Source organism: Haliaeetus albicilla, chromosome 10 (genome assembly GCF_947461875.1).
Source record: "Haliaeetus albicilla chromosome 10, bHalAlb1.1, whole genome shotgun sequence".
NCBI classification, from domain to species: domain Eukaryota; kingdom Metazoa; phylum Chordata; class Aves; order Accipitriformes; family Accipitridae; genus Haliaeetus; species Haliaeetus albicilla.
The window spans coordinates 1649217-1666830 of NC_091492.1; the positions used below are offsets into that span (position 1 = coordinate 1649217).

Here is a 17614-nt window from a genome sequence, read left to right on the forward strand (position 1 = left end):
CCTTGGCAGTGTGCTGAGCCAGGCGAGAGCATCCTGGCATTGGCACGGCCGTGGGCAGGGACCCTGCCGGCGCCCGTGGCAGCGGAGGCACCGTTTGCTGGACCAGGAATGGGAAAACTGGATGGGGAATTTGGCTTCTGAAGCAAGATGAGCAGAAGTGACAAAGGTAACCGACAAGGTGCTTCTCCCCGTACGCCTGGCAGCCAGCAGCAGAGGGCATGTGGTTTGCCTGGAGAAACTCATGCTTCGTTTTTTTTCTGCGTTGGCTGCAGCACGCGGAGCCCCACAGAAGCCACAGCAAGCTTTTTTCCTGTTGTACAGCTTGTTAAATAGCAGCGTGGTGGTGGTCTGTCGTCAGCAGACGCACAGCTCCAGACGGAGCTCTGCTTCCAGCTCAGGCTGAAATAATCTGGGAAATCCACTGTTCTTATCAGCGTGTCGGGACTCGGGGAGCCGTGGCGTCTTTTTAAGTAGTACAAAAAGTGTGGTGACAGTTTTGCTGGGAGGGGGAGCGGCAGTGGCTGGGAGGAAGCATTAGCAGTTCAAAACTGTGCGTGGAGCCAGCTCCGAGAGCAGCACCGTGTGTGTGGCTGCCCTGCAGCCCAGAAATCTGCGCAGCAGACCTTCCACTCCCCCTTCCCTCCCTGCCTGCGCCGCAGCACAGACCTTTGAAACCGGCAGAAGCTTTTCCCCCTCCATAGCCCGGTTGTTGCCCGACGTTGGCTTCGTGCCGTGCTTGCTCCGTGATGCGTTCTTGAGAAAGGCTTCCCTGCCTGAGTGCTGCCCTGGCTGGCAGAAAACTGGAACTTGACATGGCCTAGACTTCTCCCCCCGCCAAGTTCCTTTCATGCTTACGGACTTCCTAGTTTAATATGAGCGATGAATCAATCCTTTCCATATCTTGAGGGAGAATGTCACATGAGTTTGGTGTTTTGCTGGGAGTGCAATGGGTTTGCAGCTTTGATGCATTGTCCTACACTGGGTTTTTTTGGTGGCAGTGGATTTGGCTGCTGTACCTCGTGGTGGACAGCGATGCCTGCGAGTGCTGAAGGTGGGAGGTCTGTCTGCTTACGACCGTGGGTTTGTTAGAGGAGAAGGAAACTCCTTCAGAGCAGAAGCTAGCTTAGGTGCCTTGAATATTCTCAGGATGTGCATCTCCTACTGTGGTGTTTGGGGGTTTAGGAGGCCAGTTTTCCAAAGCCCGGTGTCAGAAGTGCCGTGCGTGAAGCTTGTGCCGTGTCCTGGCAATGTCAGTTGGAGAGGACCTCCAGGTTGCCTGCTCCGCCTCTCTGCTCGAAGGCAGGTTCTTGCCAACACTAAGTCAGGGGTTATTATCCTTGCTGTGTGTTTCCAGTATTGGGGGGTGAATAAAACTTGGAGCAATGTGTTAATAGAAGGTTTGGGAGGCTAATGTGGCACTTCTTATGTAAGCCCTGTGTAACTGAAGTCTTCAAGTTAGTCTGGAAAATCAGAGCATCCAAGTTTTCGCTGTCTTCCCTTCTCTAACAGAATGATACTTAAAGGTTCTGGGTTTTTCTGATTCTGGGCATCTCTATTCAGTTCTTGCCCTGTCATTTAAAAGCTGCCAGTAGTATGGCAAACAAATACCAGTTTTGCTGCAAAGTGTTTTGTGTATGGATAAAACATCTCAAACCCACTGGCCTCATTTGAAAAGGAGGAAGAGCCAGATGGCCCAAAACAAAACTCCCGGGTTTGCAGACCCCAAATAAGAGTAAATCAGTGAAGTTCTGTGTTTACTTTTTCCCCAAAGCCTGATGCCTTCAGGGCCCCTGCCTGAAAAGTGGGGATGTGTGAGATTTGTTCTGTTGCCTAGTCCTTGCTCCTAAATTCACCAAAGTACTCCTGAGGTTCCCATGCTTGGAGGAAGCTTTACATGTTTGCAGTGGGCACACGGATGCTGAGTCGGGGAGAGGGAACCTGGGAAGAATTGTGCAAGAACGGGGAGGAAGAGAAATGTTTTGCTAAGTTTACCATGGTCTTTCATGCTCGCAGCTGGGAGAAGATGTTGCTTGGCTGTTGCGACATCGTGGACTGAACACAAGTTTAAATATAGAGATCCCGAAGCATTTGTTCAAATCCGCCAAGGCTCGGAGCGGGGCTTTCATTAGGCTGTAGCTGGTGTCCGCAGAGCCCATGCTGCGTGAGGCTGGTCATAGCAGACCTCCGAGCTGAGGGTCTCCTCAACTTGAAGCATCCTGTTGCAATGGCCATGGCACCTTTTGCAAAATATTTTTGGTTTCTTTCTTTCTCATGTGATTAACGTGCTTGGTCATCATCTCCTCTCTTGGGTTTAAGGGCTTGTTTAAGTCATGTAGGTTTCTTTGTAGTAAAAGCTGGTCTTTGTCTTAGACTTTTATATAATGAAGCATGCAATGGAGAAAATTGGGCAGGACTGGAGCAAAAGTCTCATTTGGGGTTTTAATGCAGCGTGTATGTACGTTATATATGTGTGTGCGTTTGTCAGTGCATGTGTGTGCATGTACATATGTATATACAGAGATACACACTAGGAATACGTAGTATATATTTAATTTAAGCAGCCCAAACTTATAGGGCCGGCTCTCAGTTCGCTGGTAAAATCTGCCTGCTGAGCCTCAGCCCAGCTGCGTTACGTCAGCGCAGATACCGAGTTCCCGGAGGCGAACAAGGCACAAAGTTATTGGTGATTTAGCCACGTAATGGAGACGCCTGTGCTAATTTAGACGGCCGAAAATAAGCACAAATGCATTCTGCTTTCTGTTACCTTCCTGAGCCTTCCCTTTCTGCAGCTAAGCAGCAGATGGGGCTTGCAGGAGCCGACACGAGCTTTCTGTAGGAATGGTGTTCACCCCGCAGCCTCCCCTTGGGACAAGTCACTAGTGCCAGGAATGGGAAGATGGAAAGGGCGCAGGTGGGGAGCACGGAGGAGCCTCAGCCCGGCCGAGGACGGAGCAGAGCGTGCCAGCAGACCCTGCCAGCCTCTTGCGCCTGGGTCCCCGGGCTGCCACCGGGACGGTGGGGTAGGTGATGCAGCTCTCTGCCAGGGCACCATCAGTCGCTGCTGCTTCATCTGTTACCCTTACGTTCACTGCGATTTAGTCAGCATCAAATCAATGACAGCGGTGGTGAGGAATTGTCTGTGCTAGCATGTTTCTCTGTCTTGAAAATCGGGCCCGGCTCGTTTTTGGGGCTTGGCTGATGCTTGTGAACCCCTTGAGCTGCACTTCAACAGCGCAAACCGCAGTGAGCCGCAGCCGTAGCTCCCTGCCGGGCATGGAGGGGGGCCAGAGCCTGGCTCCCCAAACCATCCTGGGAGCGGAGCGGATCATGCAGATTTGTGTTGTTTGTTAAGTTTTACCAGAATAAAGCAGCCCCAGGGAATCCTCGTCTTTCCCCGCCGGTGGGACCTCCAGGACAGGCTCTCAGCACGTTGTGTGGACCATGTGTGCCGTGGAGGCTCGTCCCACTTGCATCATGGTGAGCTGCGGGTAAAGGCTTTGTACTCCTCATATCTCTCGGCTCATGTATTTCTTTCCTGTTTTCTGTGTGCAGGATAGTTTGGGCTTCATTTTTTTCTCTTAAATGCATGTGACGTGCAATATAGTGTGCAGTCTGCTTAAAGTTAGCATTGAGGATCACTCTGTAAGCGCACAGTATTGCTTTGTATCAGTCCTTGGGATGTACTTTATTAGGGAAATATTCCCCCCCCCCCCCCATATGCAGCAGCAGTGGGAATATCTGAGTGGGTTCATCACTGTTTTAAGTGGTTGATGTGCAAAAAGTCCGGTAGATGATTGCGTTGGCAGATGTGGTTACAGCTCTTCCCTGGTTGAAGCCTGATCATTTTCTGTGCGAAGTGGAGAGGAGATGGGCGAAGCGTGGAGTCCTCCCTCTCGGAAGGTTTTGGTCCAAGCTGGTGATCTGGAGCCATCCCACAATCACACTGAGAGGACAACAGTGTCATAATCCGCTCTTCCACTCTGACTAATGGTGGTGTGGCAGGGCTGTACGCTACTCTAGCCTTCCCGTAACGCGCCGGCTGCTCCAAAGGTTTCCTCATCGCAGCTGATCCCACTCCCAGACCGCAGCTCGGAGAACTGACTGAAACAACAGTTTTGTAACCTTGGCCAGAAACCAGATAATCAGCAGCATCCAGAAATGTAGCAATATCAAGAGGCAGCTGCATATAGATAATTGAGGGAAGAGTTTGTGGGAAAAACTGCTCCCGGAGAAACCACACAGGCGGAGTGGTTGCTCGTGGTTGCAGGGTACTGTCAGGGCTTGCTTTTATTTCAGACTTGGTGTATCCCAAGAACAGTCCCAGCTGGAGTATTCTGAATCACAGGATAGTTGGGCAGAAATTTCCAAATATAATCTTGTTAAATAACAACACTTGGTGTAATAGAAAAACTTAGGAGTTGTCATAATTTGAGACCATTGCCCAGTCTTCTGATGCTGGGGCAGGAAATGACAGTCGCAGGTTACATGTGTAGGGCTTGTGGTTTAAGTTTAACCCGTTAGCAGGGATGGTTTTGTGTAGTGAGTCATCGCTGGAGAACCGTTGAGGAGTTGGACTTTCACGGTGCCCAGCGAGGTCTTGAGCATCATGTTTACTGTGGTCCTTGGAGACGTGGGTGCCCATCCACCTGCACAAACTGCTTGGCAGGCTGAGCTTCTCCGTTGCATTATTTTCTGCAGGTCCTAATAAACACCGGGAAGGGGCATCCGTTTCACAAATGATTGAAATACTAATAGCTGCTTTAATTCATGTTACTGAGTCTACTTGGCTGGTGCGTATTTGAGAAACCAAGCAAGCCTTGCCTGAGCCCCGTGCAAATACATCCAGATGTGAGTAGTTACAGGCATATCAGGAGGTCAGGAAGCCCTGTGGGTTAAGGCGAAATAAATATTTGAGAAAGGCGGAAGAAAGGACGGTTATTGTGGGGACCAGGTACTGATTTTGAGAACAGGAGAGAAGCCATGCAAAGAGGTGAAGAAAGATGTTTCATCTGTAAGAACTCCTGATAAGGAGCGACATCCCCCTTCAAAAGCCAGGAACAAAAAGATAGCAAGTTCCCCAGGGTAAAGAAAGAAGTTGTTGAGTTGAAGGTGAGGGCATGACGGAGCTGTGAAACTGGGGTAGCCCCAGATGTGACAGCAGGCAAGCATGCTTTCCATCGGCTGCGTTCAGAGCAGGGAAACGCAGCGATCTCTCAGTTTCCCTTGTTTTGGGTAGTGCTGTAAGAATTAGCGCCTTGTGCTGCACTATCTTTATTAATAGCTAATCTTTGTGATTATCCATTGGAAGGCTGCTGAATGAAACGCACCTGTGTTTGCATTGCTGGCTTGCAGGCCTCCTGCTGCTCGTGGGCTTATGTACCAATGGTGGAAAAAGATGGACTTTACTCTTCTGGAGCTGAGTTGGAGCACAAAGAACAATTGTTCCTTGTTCCCCAAAGTGCATGTCCTGCCAGTGCTTGCAATTTTAGGTACTAATCGTGAGTTGTGTAGGCCTAACAGGTGAAGAAAAAGCTGGCGAAGAGCAAGTCTTTGATGCTGGGAGCATGTCGGTGAAACAGCACTAAACAGGATGCACATGGGCAGTGCTGGGTTGAAGGTGTGACGGTGGCTTTTTTGAACATGCAGCCTGTTAGTGACGTACGCTGTCATTTTAGTGCAGACTCAGCAGGTGCCACTGTACCGCACAGCTCAGAGGTGGTCTTCACTGGGGTGAGAAACATCTCAGTGAAGGTATCAGCAGGGTGATGGAGAAGGGCACAGTTCAGCATGTTGGAAGACCTCAACTTCTGTTTTTCTCCCCATGCTTTCCAGCGCTAGGGGTGAGGGATCAAATTTTGGATGTGATCTATGTGAGTTCTTATTTTAAGGCGATTTTCTAAGATTTGAGGACACCTGTTTTTCTGGGACAGAGTCCTCAAAAGGAGCCTGAGGTTTTAAAATTTTCATGTTTCGATGGGGCTTGTTCATATTCCAACCTTTTCAGACCAAACAAATGTGTTGGATTTGTGCAAATAACGTCTGCGCCTCTAATTGCCGTCCTTGCATTGGAGTTTTTTTGTAATGGGTAAGAGCCTCCAGCCAGCTTTCTTCTTATTGTCTGGCATTTAAAGAAGTCTGCACAATCTTTTTTACTCCAAGCTGGCAGGGTATAGGCAGGCTCCAATGCACAGATCTTGGGCATGAGCTAATTTGTTGTGGTTTCAGAGAGAGATGGCAGGAGCCTGGCTGGTCTGCTCGCAGCAGGGCGAGAGAGGCTGTGCAAGCGCCCGTGCGGGGAGCTGCAGGAGGGCAGGGTTGGAGGGATGGGACGGGCAGCCCACGGTGCAGGCAGAGCCAGGGAAAGCTGTCACTCCGCCTTGGATGTATATACATCTGAAAGCATTTGAGGACTTCAGCGTTGTTTGCGTTTTCTCTTACTTGTCATAGATACGGATGTTGCTCGCTGTGCCCGTGAAGGCAGGAGGGGTAGGGACGGGGGGTTTAAACGTATGCCAGGGTCCGTTGGGTTTGTTAATGAGGATTCTCCTCTCCTGTCAGGCACGGTGTTGGCGTTGGCTGGCTGGGGCTGAGAGCGGGCTCCGGCTGTGTACATCTGTGCCCGTCCTGATTTGCCCTTTGCCGGGAGCCCCGTCCTGGCTAATGGGTGCAACTGGTCCCGCACTGCCTCCCAGCCATCCCAGCGGGGCCAGGCATGGAGCTAGCAGCACTGTCCTCCTCCTCCTCCTTCTGCAGCTCGGAGGGACAGATGACACCCCCCCCCCGTTTCCCTTCCCGTCCCTTTTGGGACCATTGCCTTTTGAGGTCCTCCACAGAAATGTTTGGTCTCAGTGTGTGGCTTTGGCTTGGCATGCCCTGGGCAAAATAAAAAAAAAAAAAAAAACAACAAAAACCAAAACATTTTTGACTGGTTCCTCGCCCCGACAAGGAGAGAGGAAAGGATGTGGTCGAGCTCCCAACAGTCCTGCTTCTCCATCCTCCAGGAGGGTGCTCCGGGTGCTCCGTGGGGACCCTGACACCCCCCCATCTGCCAGCCCCTGCCATGGGGGGAGGCCGCGACCAGGAGGGTCCCCAGCCCAGGCGGGAGCAGGAACGGCCGCAGGGCTGCCCTTCTCCCTGCCGCACAGGGTGACCGGGCTGCGTGTCGTGTCCGCTTTTCCAGCTTTTTCCCTGCAGCCAAAGTCATGTGTGCGATACTCCGGGGGCTGGGACCACCGCAGCCTTCCCTGCCGGCACCTGGGGCTGCTGGCTGGAGTCAGCCCTCCCAAACCGGCGGGAGCTGCCGTGTCCAGGCTGGCCAAGTCCCAGGGCAGACTCCCCCTCTCCATAGCTTCTTTCCCAAGGGAGAGGCATGGGACCCGTGCCTTGCCAGCTGCAGAGGGGTGCTGCCGGCCAGGCCGAGGGGCTGGCGTGTACGGGGAAGGCGGCGCACGCAGCCAGGGCTGGCCGCTGGCCAGAGGTAAACAGCTCCTTTGTTTTCCCGGAGAAGTACGAGGGATTATATTCTGTTGAGCTCACTCGGTCTCCCACTTCTTATTGTGCGGCAGACATGTAATCATCTAGTTCAAGGAGCTTAGTTAATTGTTTACAAAATAGGAAGGGTGATGCTTGTCTCCTGGTAGGGAGGTGAGGTTGAGAGGGGTGTCGTGGAAAGGGGGTGGCTTGTCCAGCTCCCAGATTAGGAGGGATTGAAGCCAAATTGTAATTCTGCAGCCCTAGATTCATGGCTTTGAAATGCTCGGCCGTCGCTCCCACGAGCTGGGGATAGATAGCTCTTCCAAACCGGGAATTTGTACCTCCCTTCTGACTCTTATTAAACGTGCTTAAAAATGAAACGAAGACTGCGAGCGTTGTTGGTAATTGTTGTGCAAATGTAATACTCCCTCCAAGCTGTTAAACAGGCCAGTGCTCTGTTTACATGGAGAGGCAGCCAGCTTTCCAAGTGTAATGAGTCAGCTAGATGAACAGAAGGGGCGCAGAATTAATCTGGCATCCGTCTGGCCTTTTCTCAGTTAAACAGGTTTTCGAAGCTCCACGTGAATAGGTACCTACCCTGGTTACAAACAGCCACAAAGACATCGGGAGTGGGCAGAATTTTTTTGAGAATAAATTGACAGTGTGCAGGCCATGAAACAGTTTTAGCAAGGCACTGGAAACGACGTGTTTTTAATTCTTGGCTGTTCATGGTTGGGAGCAGAGCATGCCCTGGTCCCAGCCATGCAGGTCCCTGTGCTCGTGACCAGCATAAGTGAAGCTGCTTGTTTTTAATATCCTTTGCAAAGTGCAAATAAATTGCCATCACCCAGCACATCATCTGAATTTCCACTTCTTAGATTTGCAGTGAATATTGAAGTGAATCCGTTCAGGTGGCCGACTCTGTGTCCTCCGCACTGACCCAGTGCTCCTGCCGGCTCCTGCCTCCTCCCAGGCGCATGCTCAGGCACTTGCTCATTTCTCCTGTATCTGTACCTTAATGAGCACCAGTAGGTGAAACTGAGGGGGAAAAAATTCTTAAAACTTTATGAATTGGTTAACAATGGCTGAGAGAATTAGGTTCTTGAGGCTGTAAATGGCTGAAGCTGCTTCTAAAGGAAGCAGTTGCAGCACCTGGGACCCTGTCGATGTGCAACATCGAGGGGACACCTCGGGCTCCAGAGCAATGCCTTCGGTGGAGCATCACCAGCACCAGGAGAGCCATGCTGCCGTGAAACGGGACATCTTGATAGCCGGTGAACCCCTGGCTGGGTGTGTGGGAACACTGAGGCCAGAGCCGCTCGCTCTTGGGTTCGGGTTTTGCAAGCTCCAGCCTTGCTCTGCTGGTGCCGAGCGTGCCCGAGGACGGCTGAGCTGCCTTTTTAAGGTGCTGTTTTCAGTCAGCTCTTGTGGTGCTTGAACTTTGGCACTTGGGCTGGGCTGCAGGCCCTTCAAATGATGAAGAGCAGAAATTTGGAGACACAGATTTCTGCAGTCGTTCCCTTGCTCTAACAGAAGATTTTCTTTTTCCATTTTCTCTTTATGGACATGCTAGGTTGGTATACTGAATTTTCTGCACTTTCCCCCTGTTTTTACTTCCCAGCTGCAGCGATGAGGAGGGCTAATCAGCCTGCTCGTGTCTTTGCCAGTTCAGGTCCTTTCCTGCTCTCACATCCAAAAGGAAAGGGCTGGGGGCTTCTGGCTGGGGGTCCCAAAACTCAGCACGGCACTTGGTCACCACATCAAGCAAGGGGACATGAAGAGGCCTCCATTCCTGAAGCCTCTGTCCCTAAACACAGGTAACTGTCCTCTTATAGCCCAGGCGAAGGAGTTAGGGCAAAGGATTAAGCTGCCTTGGAAAGCACAGTCTCCTGCTGAAAATGCCAGCGCCGGGGTGTCCTAGCACTGTCTGTGGCTGGTGCTTTGGTCTGGGAATTTTTGCTGCTGCAGGGCTGGGATGGGGCCTCTGAATCCCCTTTTTTTTTTTTTTTTCTTTCAAAAAACCCCAAAACCACAAACCAACCCAAAGGGCCCAAAAGCTTCTGAAGCGTAAATGCAACATTATATTATGAAGGGATTTCCAGGGAACTTCTAAAATACAAGGCTGATAAAAGCACTGGACTAGCGTTCCTCCAGCCTTTAACCTCCTGTCCTGCCCCAGCCACCCAGGCGAGATGGTGCTGGGCTCTCCTGGTGCTGCCCAGGACACGGTTCAAGGTCCACACTGCTTCATCGCTGGGCCCTGAGCAGTCGGGAGGGTTTGGCTCCTCTCCTCCCCTCTGTTTTCTTTCTCTCTCCCCGCCCACAGAATTCCCATCTTGTGATGGAGCGCTGCATGACTTTGTTCCTGGACAATTTCCTGCAATTGTAACTCTGCAGAAACCCAGCCGCTATTATAAGAAGTTAATGGGTGCAATGTGTAGTGTTGTCAGGTGGCAATTAGCTGGGGAAAGAGTTTTCAAATGGTGCCTGTTTATGCCGTTTCAGCGTAAGTACAACGAGACCTTTGCTGTAGGGATTGATGTGGGTCACTTCTCGGAGATATACTGTTGCACGGATGCTTTTTAGCCTCTGGTCTCAGGAGAGGAGATATTTTTGTTCACCTAAAAAGGCCTCGCCTGCTTTGGCTTCAGATGGTATTTCTGATCCCTGTTGCAGCTCATGCTTCGCTGTATTTCAGATGTCAGTTGTCTTTTCAGTCCTGTAACCAGGCAACACATGGCAGGAGCAGGGAGTGCTTTGTTATTCTCCAAATCGTCTCACCTAGGCCAAGGCACGGTGGCAGTGCCGGGCGGTGAGGAGCTCGTGGCAAACCGCTCCGGGAACGCTGTGACCCATTGGCGGTTTCTGGTCTAATCTCATAATGGCGACATGTTCAAAAAGTGCGTTTTATAAGTAGGTTTTGTAATTTAGTGATGTGTGTGTTGGTCCTGCAAGTGTCTGGGAATTCAGTGTGGCAAACTAGGGGAGCAGGGCTGTCCTTGCCCCAGGCGTCTACCCAGAGGGTCCATCCCCATGTCCCTGCTCTCTGGATGGAGCTGTAGCTGCAAGAAGCTTTATGTAAGCTTGTAGTGATGCTGTAGGTGAAGAACAGGAGGGATATTGCTCTCCGTTTGGGCACGATCCATTTTAGGCTATCCCTTGCACATGAAACAAGTCCTGTTTGCAGCTGCAGGTCCTAGCTTGCTTCCCATGCGGAAGGTGGCAGCAGCCAGCAGTGGTTTTGCCCGCTCTGATCTGCATGCGTGGCATTTGGAGGTGCTCGGCCATCTTGGTGTTGCTGTTGAAGAGTTCAATGCAGATTTATACCCATGGGAAGTGTCCTGCCTTTTTTCCCCCCAGTGGAAAGATCCTTTTGAGATGTCTAACGTCTCTTTTCCTCTTTCTAAACAGACGGTTGATGATGAGGCGATGGCAGCATAAATGAAGATCAAGTAAGGAAGGCAGAACGATGCCCAAGGGTGGGTGTTCTAAAACACCACAGCCAGAAGATTTCTCTCTCAGCAACGACATGGTGGAGAAACAAACGGGGAAAAAGGTAGCGTGTTTGGTTCATTTGCCTTGCTTTAGGGATGCTGCCCCTTGTGCCTGATGTCTTCAAGCCGTGGCAGTACTGCATGTGGCAGGAGGTTGCTGTGGGCTGTTATCACTGGAATCAAATTTGTTTATTGCACTCTGCCAGCTGATGGGGTCCACTTTATTTCTCGGTGGCTGTAATACTTCTTGGGAAGTGCTGCGGCCGCATAGACCTGAGTTGGCCAGGCAATGGGGGGATGCTTTGGAAGATTGTCTTCTGCAAGTACTGTGCATTTGTAAGACGTTCTGCAGTAAGCAATGGAAGGACCAAGTAATGCGGTGATCTTGCAAGCGCGTGCTGTGTGAGGGAGGAGTTTCTCCTCCTCCTCCTCTGGCTGTAAATGCCGCATCTGTGTCAGACTCGGCTGGTCTTGCTTCACCCAGAAGTCTGGGCTCTGAGTGTGGCCTGACCGGGACTCAGCATGTGAGCTGCTCTGCTGAAATTGCTGCTTCTGGGGCTTTATTTGAGGCATTTAGGTTTTGACTGGGCTTCAGGTGATGTTATTGAGATGAAACCTGAGTTTAAGGATAAGTAAGTTCATGCTTCTCCTCTTCATTCCCAGATTCTTGTTTTGCTCCAGACTTCAGCTCTGCCTCCTCTCATTCAGCTTTTTTTCATCCTTCTCAGTATCGGTAGTTTGCAGTAAACAGTTGTGCAGGAAGCTGTGTACAAATGTTACCTTTAAATAAAAATTAAAGCCTACATCCACTGTATTCTGCTAAGGAAACAAATATCATCCACTTCCCTTTCATCTCCTTGCTCCAGTTTCTCAGCATTCCCCCAGGAGTTTCTGCCAGGCCCCAGGAGCTGAAGCTGAGCTTTGCAAGCACCAGTGATGCTGTGTCTCTTGTTCTGTCACTTCCCCTGCAATCCCACCCGTGTTGATGATAGTAATTCCTCTTATGACTGAGATCATATTATTGACAAAATGAGGAAAATGACAAATAACCAGTGCGAAAATCCCAGGCAGAAATTCGGTTATCAAGCATGCTGGTAGCATCTGCCCCGTTCCCCTTTCTGTGTCGCTGTACACGCACAGGTCTGGTTCAGGAGCCGTGCCGAGAGCCGGAGCATTGCCTCTGCAATTGCCTTTGCCGGGACACAGCGTGGGACTGCTAGGAGGGGGGCAAAAAGTGGGAGCAGGGGTGCTGGAGGTGAAACAGCTGCCCTGTTGCATTGGGAAGATACCAGCATTTACCCTGGCAAATGAGGCTGAGCCCAGCAGCACAGGATATGTAAATACGGGGTTTTGTCTGGCTGTGTAAGAAGCTTAATGTTGGCGCAGGTGCTTCGGGAGGGAGAGGATCAGTTATAATATGAATCAGCGCCCATTTTATTTCATCCACTTGCGGCAGCTTAAAGGCTGCATGTTATTTACAGAGCAGGTTTGTTGAGCAGCGCTAGGGACGCCGGGAACTGGAGTTATCTCCCGCTGGCTAAATAACTAGGACACAAATAATTTTATGCTTCCCATTCAGAGGCATCAGCGCAGACCTGCGGAGAGTGGTATTGAGTAAGGATGGGGAAGAGCCTTTCTGCTCACTTAATTCTGGTCTTGTCAGTGGAGAAGAAACTTGCAGGCTCTTGTCCTCCGGGTCTGAGCTGAGATCCAGCCTAAGTGGCCGAAGGACATCGTGCAGCCAATTGCCCTGTTTCTAGTTAACTCTGGAGCTTGAGCTGGAGCAGTGACTCAGGGTAAAAGCACTTGGTCGTTAGACCTCCTCCTTCCAGACGCTGTTGTACCTGCCTGTCAAGCAAGCCACTGCTTTTAATTTATCTTGCCTTTGTCAACACTTTCAAAGGCCTGAGCCTGCGACTTGGCACACGCTTGCTGGCGGAGACTTGCTAGGGAAGGCGGAGAGCGGCTGCGGCAGAGCTCGAGCCGTGCCGCGTGGAGGGACCCGCACCCACCGGGGCTGCCTGCCACGGTGCGTGCATAGGGCGAGCGTGGTGAAGCGATAGCTGCATTGCCACTGAACTGTTTTCCTCTCGGTGTGACCTTAATATCGATAGTTGTGTTAACATTAAACAGGCTTTACATGTTTGGGCTCCGAAGCTCTAGCACTGGAGGCGAGTAACGGTGCAGGATGCTCGGCGGTCCTGGTGTTGCGGTGGGCTGAGTGCTGCAGGAAACGTGTGAGTTCTGCACTTGAACACGTTACAGCCGGGCTCTCTGGGAGGCTGCCCTTTCTGCAGAGGGCTCGTGCTTTGTGGAAGAAGATGTGAGCTGCCGCCTTTCAGTTGTGGAGCTAATTATAAGAGGGAACTCCTAGCTCTCCGCTCCCTGCCCTTCCATAGGAGGGACCTATTAACTAGTGAAATGTCACTTGAGCTGGCGCAGCCACGAGAGCAAAGTGCTTTAAGGACTCTGTCTCTGTTGCCCTCCGTGGCCGACAGCATTAGATGCTTCATCTGCTTTGCTGCTGTTGAGCGAGGAGCTGTTTCTGCCGGGGTTAGCAGAGGCAGTGGGGTGGACGGTCGGGCCCTGCCAGCCTTATATGGCTGCGCACAGCCTGCCTGGGGAGGGTGCTCAGCGGCCCCGGAGGCTCCTGGTTGAGTTCAGTCTGAAGGGTTTTGTAAAAATATGCATGCCATATATGAATAATTCTCCTTTCTGCTGTAGATCCACAGATCCCCATACCAGAAGCAGATTACTCATGACTTAGGCTGAGCAGAGCACCGCAGCAAGAATTGTATCAGTTGTCGAAACCATTTCCTGATGTGCCCGGGACCGCGTGCTGCGTGGTTACAGCCTGTGCTCAGAGGCTGCAGCGGAGGATTTGTTGCTTTATGGGGAAATGCTCCCACTTGCATAGTCTAAATTGCATTTTTGCTGCAGTGGTTGAACTGACCACCAAGCAAAATGCGCTTGACCCCCAGTTTTTGCTTGTAGGAGCTAGCAGAGGTGAAAAAAAAAGCTTTTGCTTTTTCTCCTCCCTCTTCTCCCCAATTTCAGGAGAGGGAGCATACTCCTTATTTCTCAATTCTTTTTGAAGCCTGTTGGACTGTTAGGGCTTTCCTGCATCATACAAACAAGTGCTGGGCTGTGCGTCCAGCGCAGAGCCATTTGCTGGGGCATGAAACATGCAGAAGCACTGGGTGACTTAGATACTGAAGAGTTGATGTTTCAGTGAAGATAAGCAGCCCACAGTCATTGCAGGGTAGTATTTCTTACAAACCTCAACGCCTGAGGCACGCAGGAATGGGGCTTCAGTTCCAGTTGTCTCCATGCTTCAAATGTTTTATTGCAGCATTGATAATGACACAAATTCAGACTTCTTGAAACTTTGCGTGCATGTGTATGCGTTGTACTCTGGCTTTGGAAAGGCTATAAGGGACCCAGATTTAGGGAATACTGGGGTTTGGTTTCCACCACTTCCCGTGTGCTCTCTGGGTAAAATTCTGTCCATCCCTTTTTGTAATGCAGGGTACAAACACTTTTCCTGCCCCTTCTCTTCCGTCTCTCCCAGCAGAGACCCGTTCAGGAAACGACACATTGCTGTCTGTACTAGTGCAGGGAAACTCCCGCTCTCATAGCTTGTCCTTTTTGCAGCGTGGGTTGTTTTGCCCACGGCAGGAGTTTGGTGTGCCAGCTTGGCGTGGGGCATCACCCGGAGGCATGGGCGTTGCAGCCCTTGGTCCTTCTGGGCTTCTCCTCCCAAGCTACTAGTGCTGGTTTTGTTCGTTGCTGCTTACTTTTTACTAGCATTGCAACCTGAAATACTTTCAACTCATTTTGGAGAACAAAGGGCTTTGGGGATTTCCATCGCTGGTAATGCAAGTCTTTGCATAAGCGGCAGGTTTTGTTGGTGCTGAAGTGAAGGCATGGCTCTGGCGCAGCTCTCGGCAGGCGGTCAGAGGCAGTGGTTCAGAGTTTGTGTGTGGGCACGGATAGCACAACCCTGCTGTGTGCAGCTCGTACGGACAGAGAGGAGGAGGAGGCTGCAGATGCACGGCCCATCCTGTAAAGCAGGCTAGAGACTCGCTCAGCTCCTCTGCTGGAAATACCGATTTCTTTGCATGGGTTTGTAAGTGGTTGTACCTTGCAGGATTTTGCATTGAAAAGAACTACATGTTTGATTTTGCTCTGAGAACCGACATCTGGACAGTAAGCTGGCCTAGCTGGAGTTCTGCGTGAGGGTGAAAAGTGGCTTTTATTTGTCTATGTCATAAATGACCTGAGCAGACTGATATCAGGGTCTCTCTTGCTGATTAGAGATCTTTATCATGAAGAGAAGTCATCACAGATGCAGTTAAGCACTTCCAGTCCATACGCTGCATGCGTGGCTTATATCGACGTAGCATCTCGTGTCGGGCAGCTGCTGGGGGCTGGTTCGCGATCGGTTTGTGCTCCAAACCGTGAGGGGTGATAGCAACTTGTGATGCATCTTTTAACTGTAGCAAGCATAACTTGGGGTGGGTTCAGTTATTCATATAGTAAATCTTACTAAGAACATAACGTGGCAGTAGGGGATTTTTCCTGAAGTCATGGTCTGCCATCTCCCCTTTGCCGAAGCAGCTTTTATTAATGCCTACAAAGGGGAACTTGTTTCTGTTGCTGAGCTCTCGACAGTACCCCCATTCCCCAAACTCCCTCTCTTACCCTTGGCAAGAGCTGTCCCAGCCTTCAAGAGCCCCAAGCCTGTCTTACACACAGATGTTCATACAAGTTTCTCTGCAGTGTCGATTAATGTGGATTTGTTCCTTTTGTGAAACCTGATTCAGATGAGTCTGAGCTTACTTTAAACATGAGAAAAACTAAAAATGCAAACAGCTTTTACTCGAGAAAACGACAACATTCTTCATTACAAAATTGGAAATAATTAGGGAAGTAAAGCTTAAAATAAGAAAATGAAAATGCACGTTACTTTCACGAATATGACTCTTCAAGCTGGCTTAATTTCTCTGTGGTAGTTTCACTGCCAACTGCTGCAGGCATCCTCAGCAGGTCGCTGCTTTCCAGGGGGGAGTAAAGTTTGGATCTTCTGTGCTCCAATTAGTATAAAAGGTTATCGTTGTGCTACTATACAAATTAATCTTCAGAGCAGTGCCGGGATTGCCGCCACTTCCTTCGTTCCTTGGTATTTAATTTTGCTGAACTTACTGGATTAGCAGCTCTGAGCGTTAGGGCGAATGCAAACGAGAAGCGTTGCCCGAGCGTGCCCGACGCTGGGGTTCGCACAGCCATTTCCATTTCCATGCTGGGCTCACTGTCTTGTCTGGGAAGGTTTTTTGCCCAATTCCTCTGTCTCTCCTCCAATACGGACCTTTTAACAACATTGCAACGACTTCCTAGAATAAGTTGCATTTTTACCTGTCCAGCACTTTTTCTTGCTCCTGAGTGTGCAGACATCCCGTACTGGCATTAACACAACAGACGACTGACCTGACTTGCAGGCACCGCAGCCCCCCTGCGCCTGCAGGTTCAGCCTTTCGCACCACAGCAGCCAAGTCCAAAGATTAAGGGAATTTTAGAGAAGGTAGGTTTTAAACAAGCTGTCACCTATCGTCGTTCGCTTTTAAGTGGGGTGCAAGAGCAGTGGCGCTGCCAGCTGATGTCCGGAGCTGGGTTGCCTGTGAGGCAGAGTCCTTTTTGGGTAGCAGAGGACGTGACATGATGGTTTTGCTCCAGCTGAAATCTACGTTAAGGTAACAAACAATGAAAAGATTGGGGTTTTTTGTGTTGAGCACAATTGACCTCTTGTTGGAGCTCTCATCATGAAACTGGTGTCTGGAAGAAATGCCGGGAGTGTAGGAAATCCCACCGCGGGGTGCCGGGGGCTCAGCCGCATCCTGCCCTACTGCTGCGAGAGCAGGCAAAGAGTATCCTAGTACTGAAATACTGGGTGGAACAGCCTGCTGCTCGCAGGGTCCGGGCGAGGAGATTGCAGTACAGACAGTGAGCATGGCAGCTAATGTGCAGGGAAGTGTCATTTTCAAAGCGTCAGCTATGACTGATCCACCTCGGAGTCTTCTAGAAATATCTTTCTTACCGAGGACTGCCACCACTTGGTGCCGGCAAACCTGAGCCGCAGGCGTCGGGGCAGGAGAGGTGCAAATGCACTTTCAGAGCAGGAATTGGTGCCAGATTTCACCGGTGCTTTGCGCCTGATCCCGTAGCTCCCGGATGGTGGAGCAGCTCGGATGCAATGTGTGCAGGTGTGCCCTTAAGCATGGGCAGCAGAAGAAGAGACATGCACATGGTCTTCTCTGGTTTTATGCTCTTGTCCCAGGTCCTGACTTTTAAGGGTAAAAATCGTTGGGCTGATTGTTGTCTTGAAGCGTGGTTGAAGTTTTTGAAGGGAATGCTGGGGCCATGTCTCTGCAGTCGTTATACGCGGGGAAGATGGTGCTTTACCCCTCATGGACAGAGCCTCTTGGACACTCGGCACTGATGCAGGGTTAGTGGGGTTTGAGCGTAGCATTGCTGTTCGAGCTTGTGTTAAACTGGGGAGGGAGAGGACAGACCAACGTACCTGCTTGCAACAAGATATTCCTGGGAGATGATGAGTGGTCCCTGGCCTTACTTACACATCTGAGCTGTTA

General features: G+C 50.7%; 1 protein-coding gene across 3 annotated transcripts in view; it reads left to right on the forward strand.

Moving 5' to 3' along the window:
* The window catches only part of ANKRD11 (ankyrin repeat domain containing 11), a 159659-nt gene that overhangs the window by 108020 nt on the left and 34025 nt on the right, over positions 1 to 17614 (forward strand). For all 3 annotated transcript variants that reach the window (XM_069793253.1, XM_069793254.1, XM_069793255.1), the window contains one exon: positions 10885 to 11029. In XM_069793253.1, the coding sequence (XP_069649354.1) occupies positions 10943 to 11029 (87 nt within the window). In that variant the 5' untranslated portion in view covers positions 10885 to 10942. The remainder of the gene's footprint in view (positions 1 to 10884; positions 11030 to 17614) is intronic.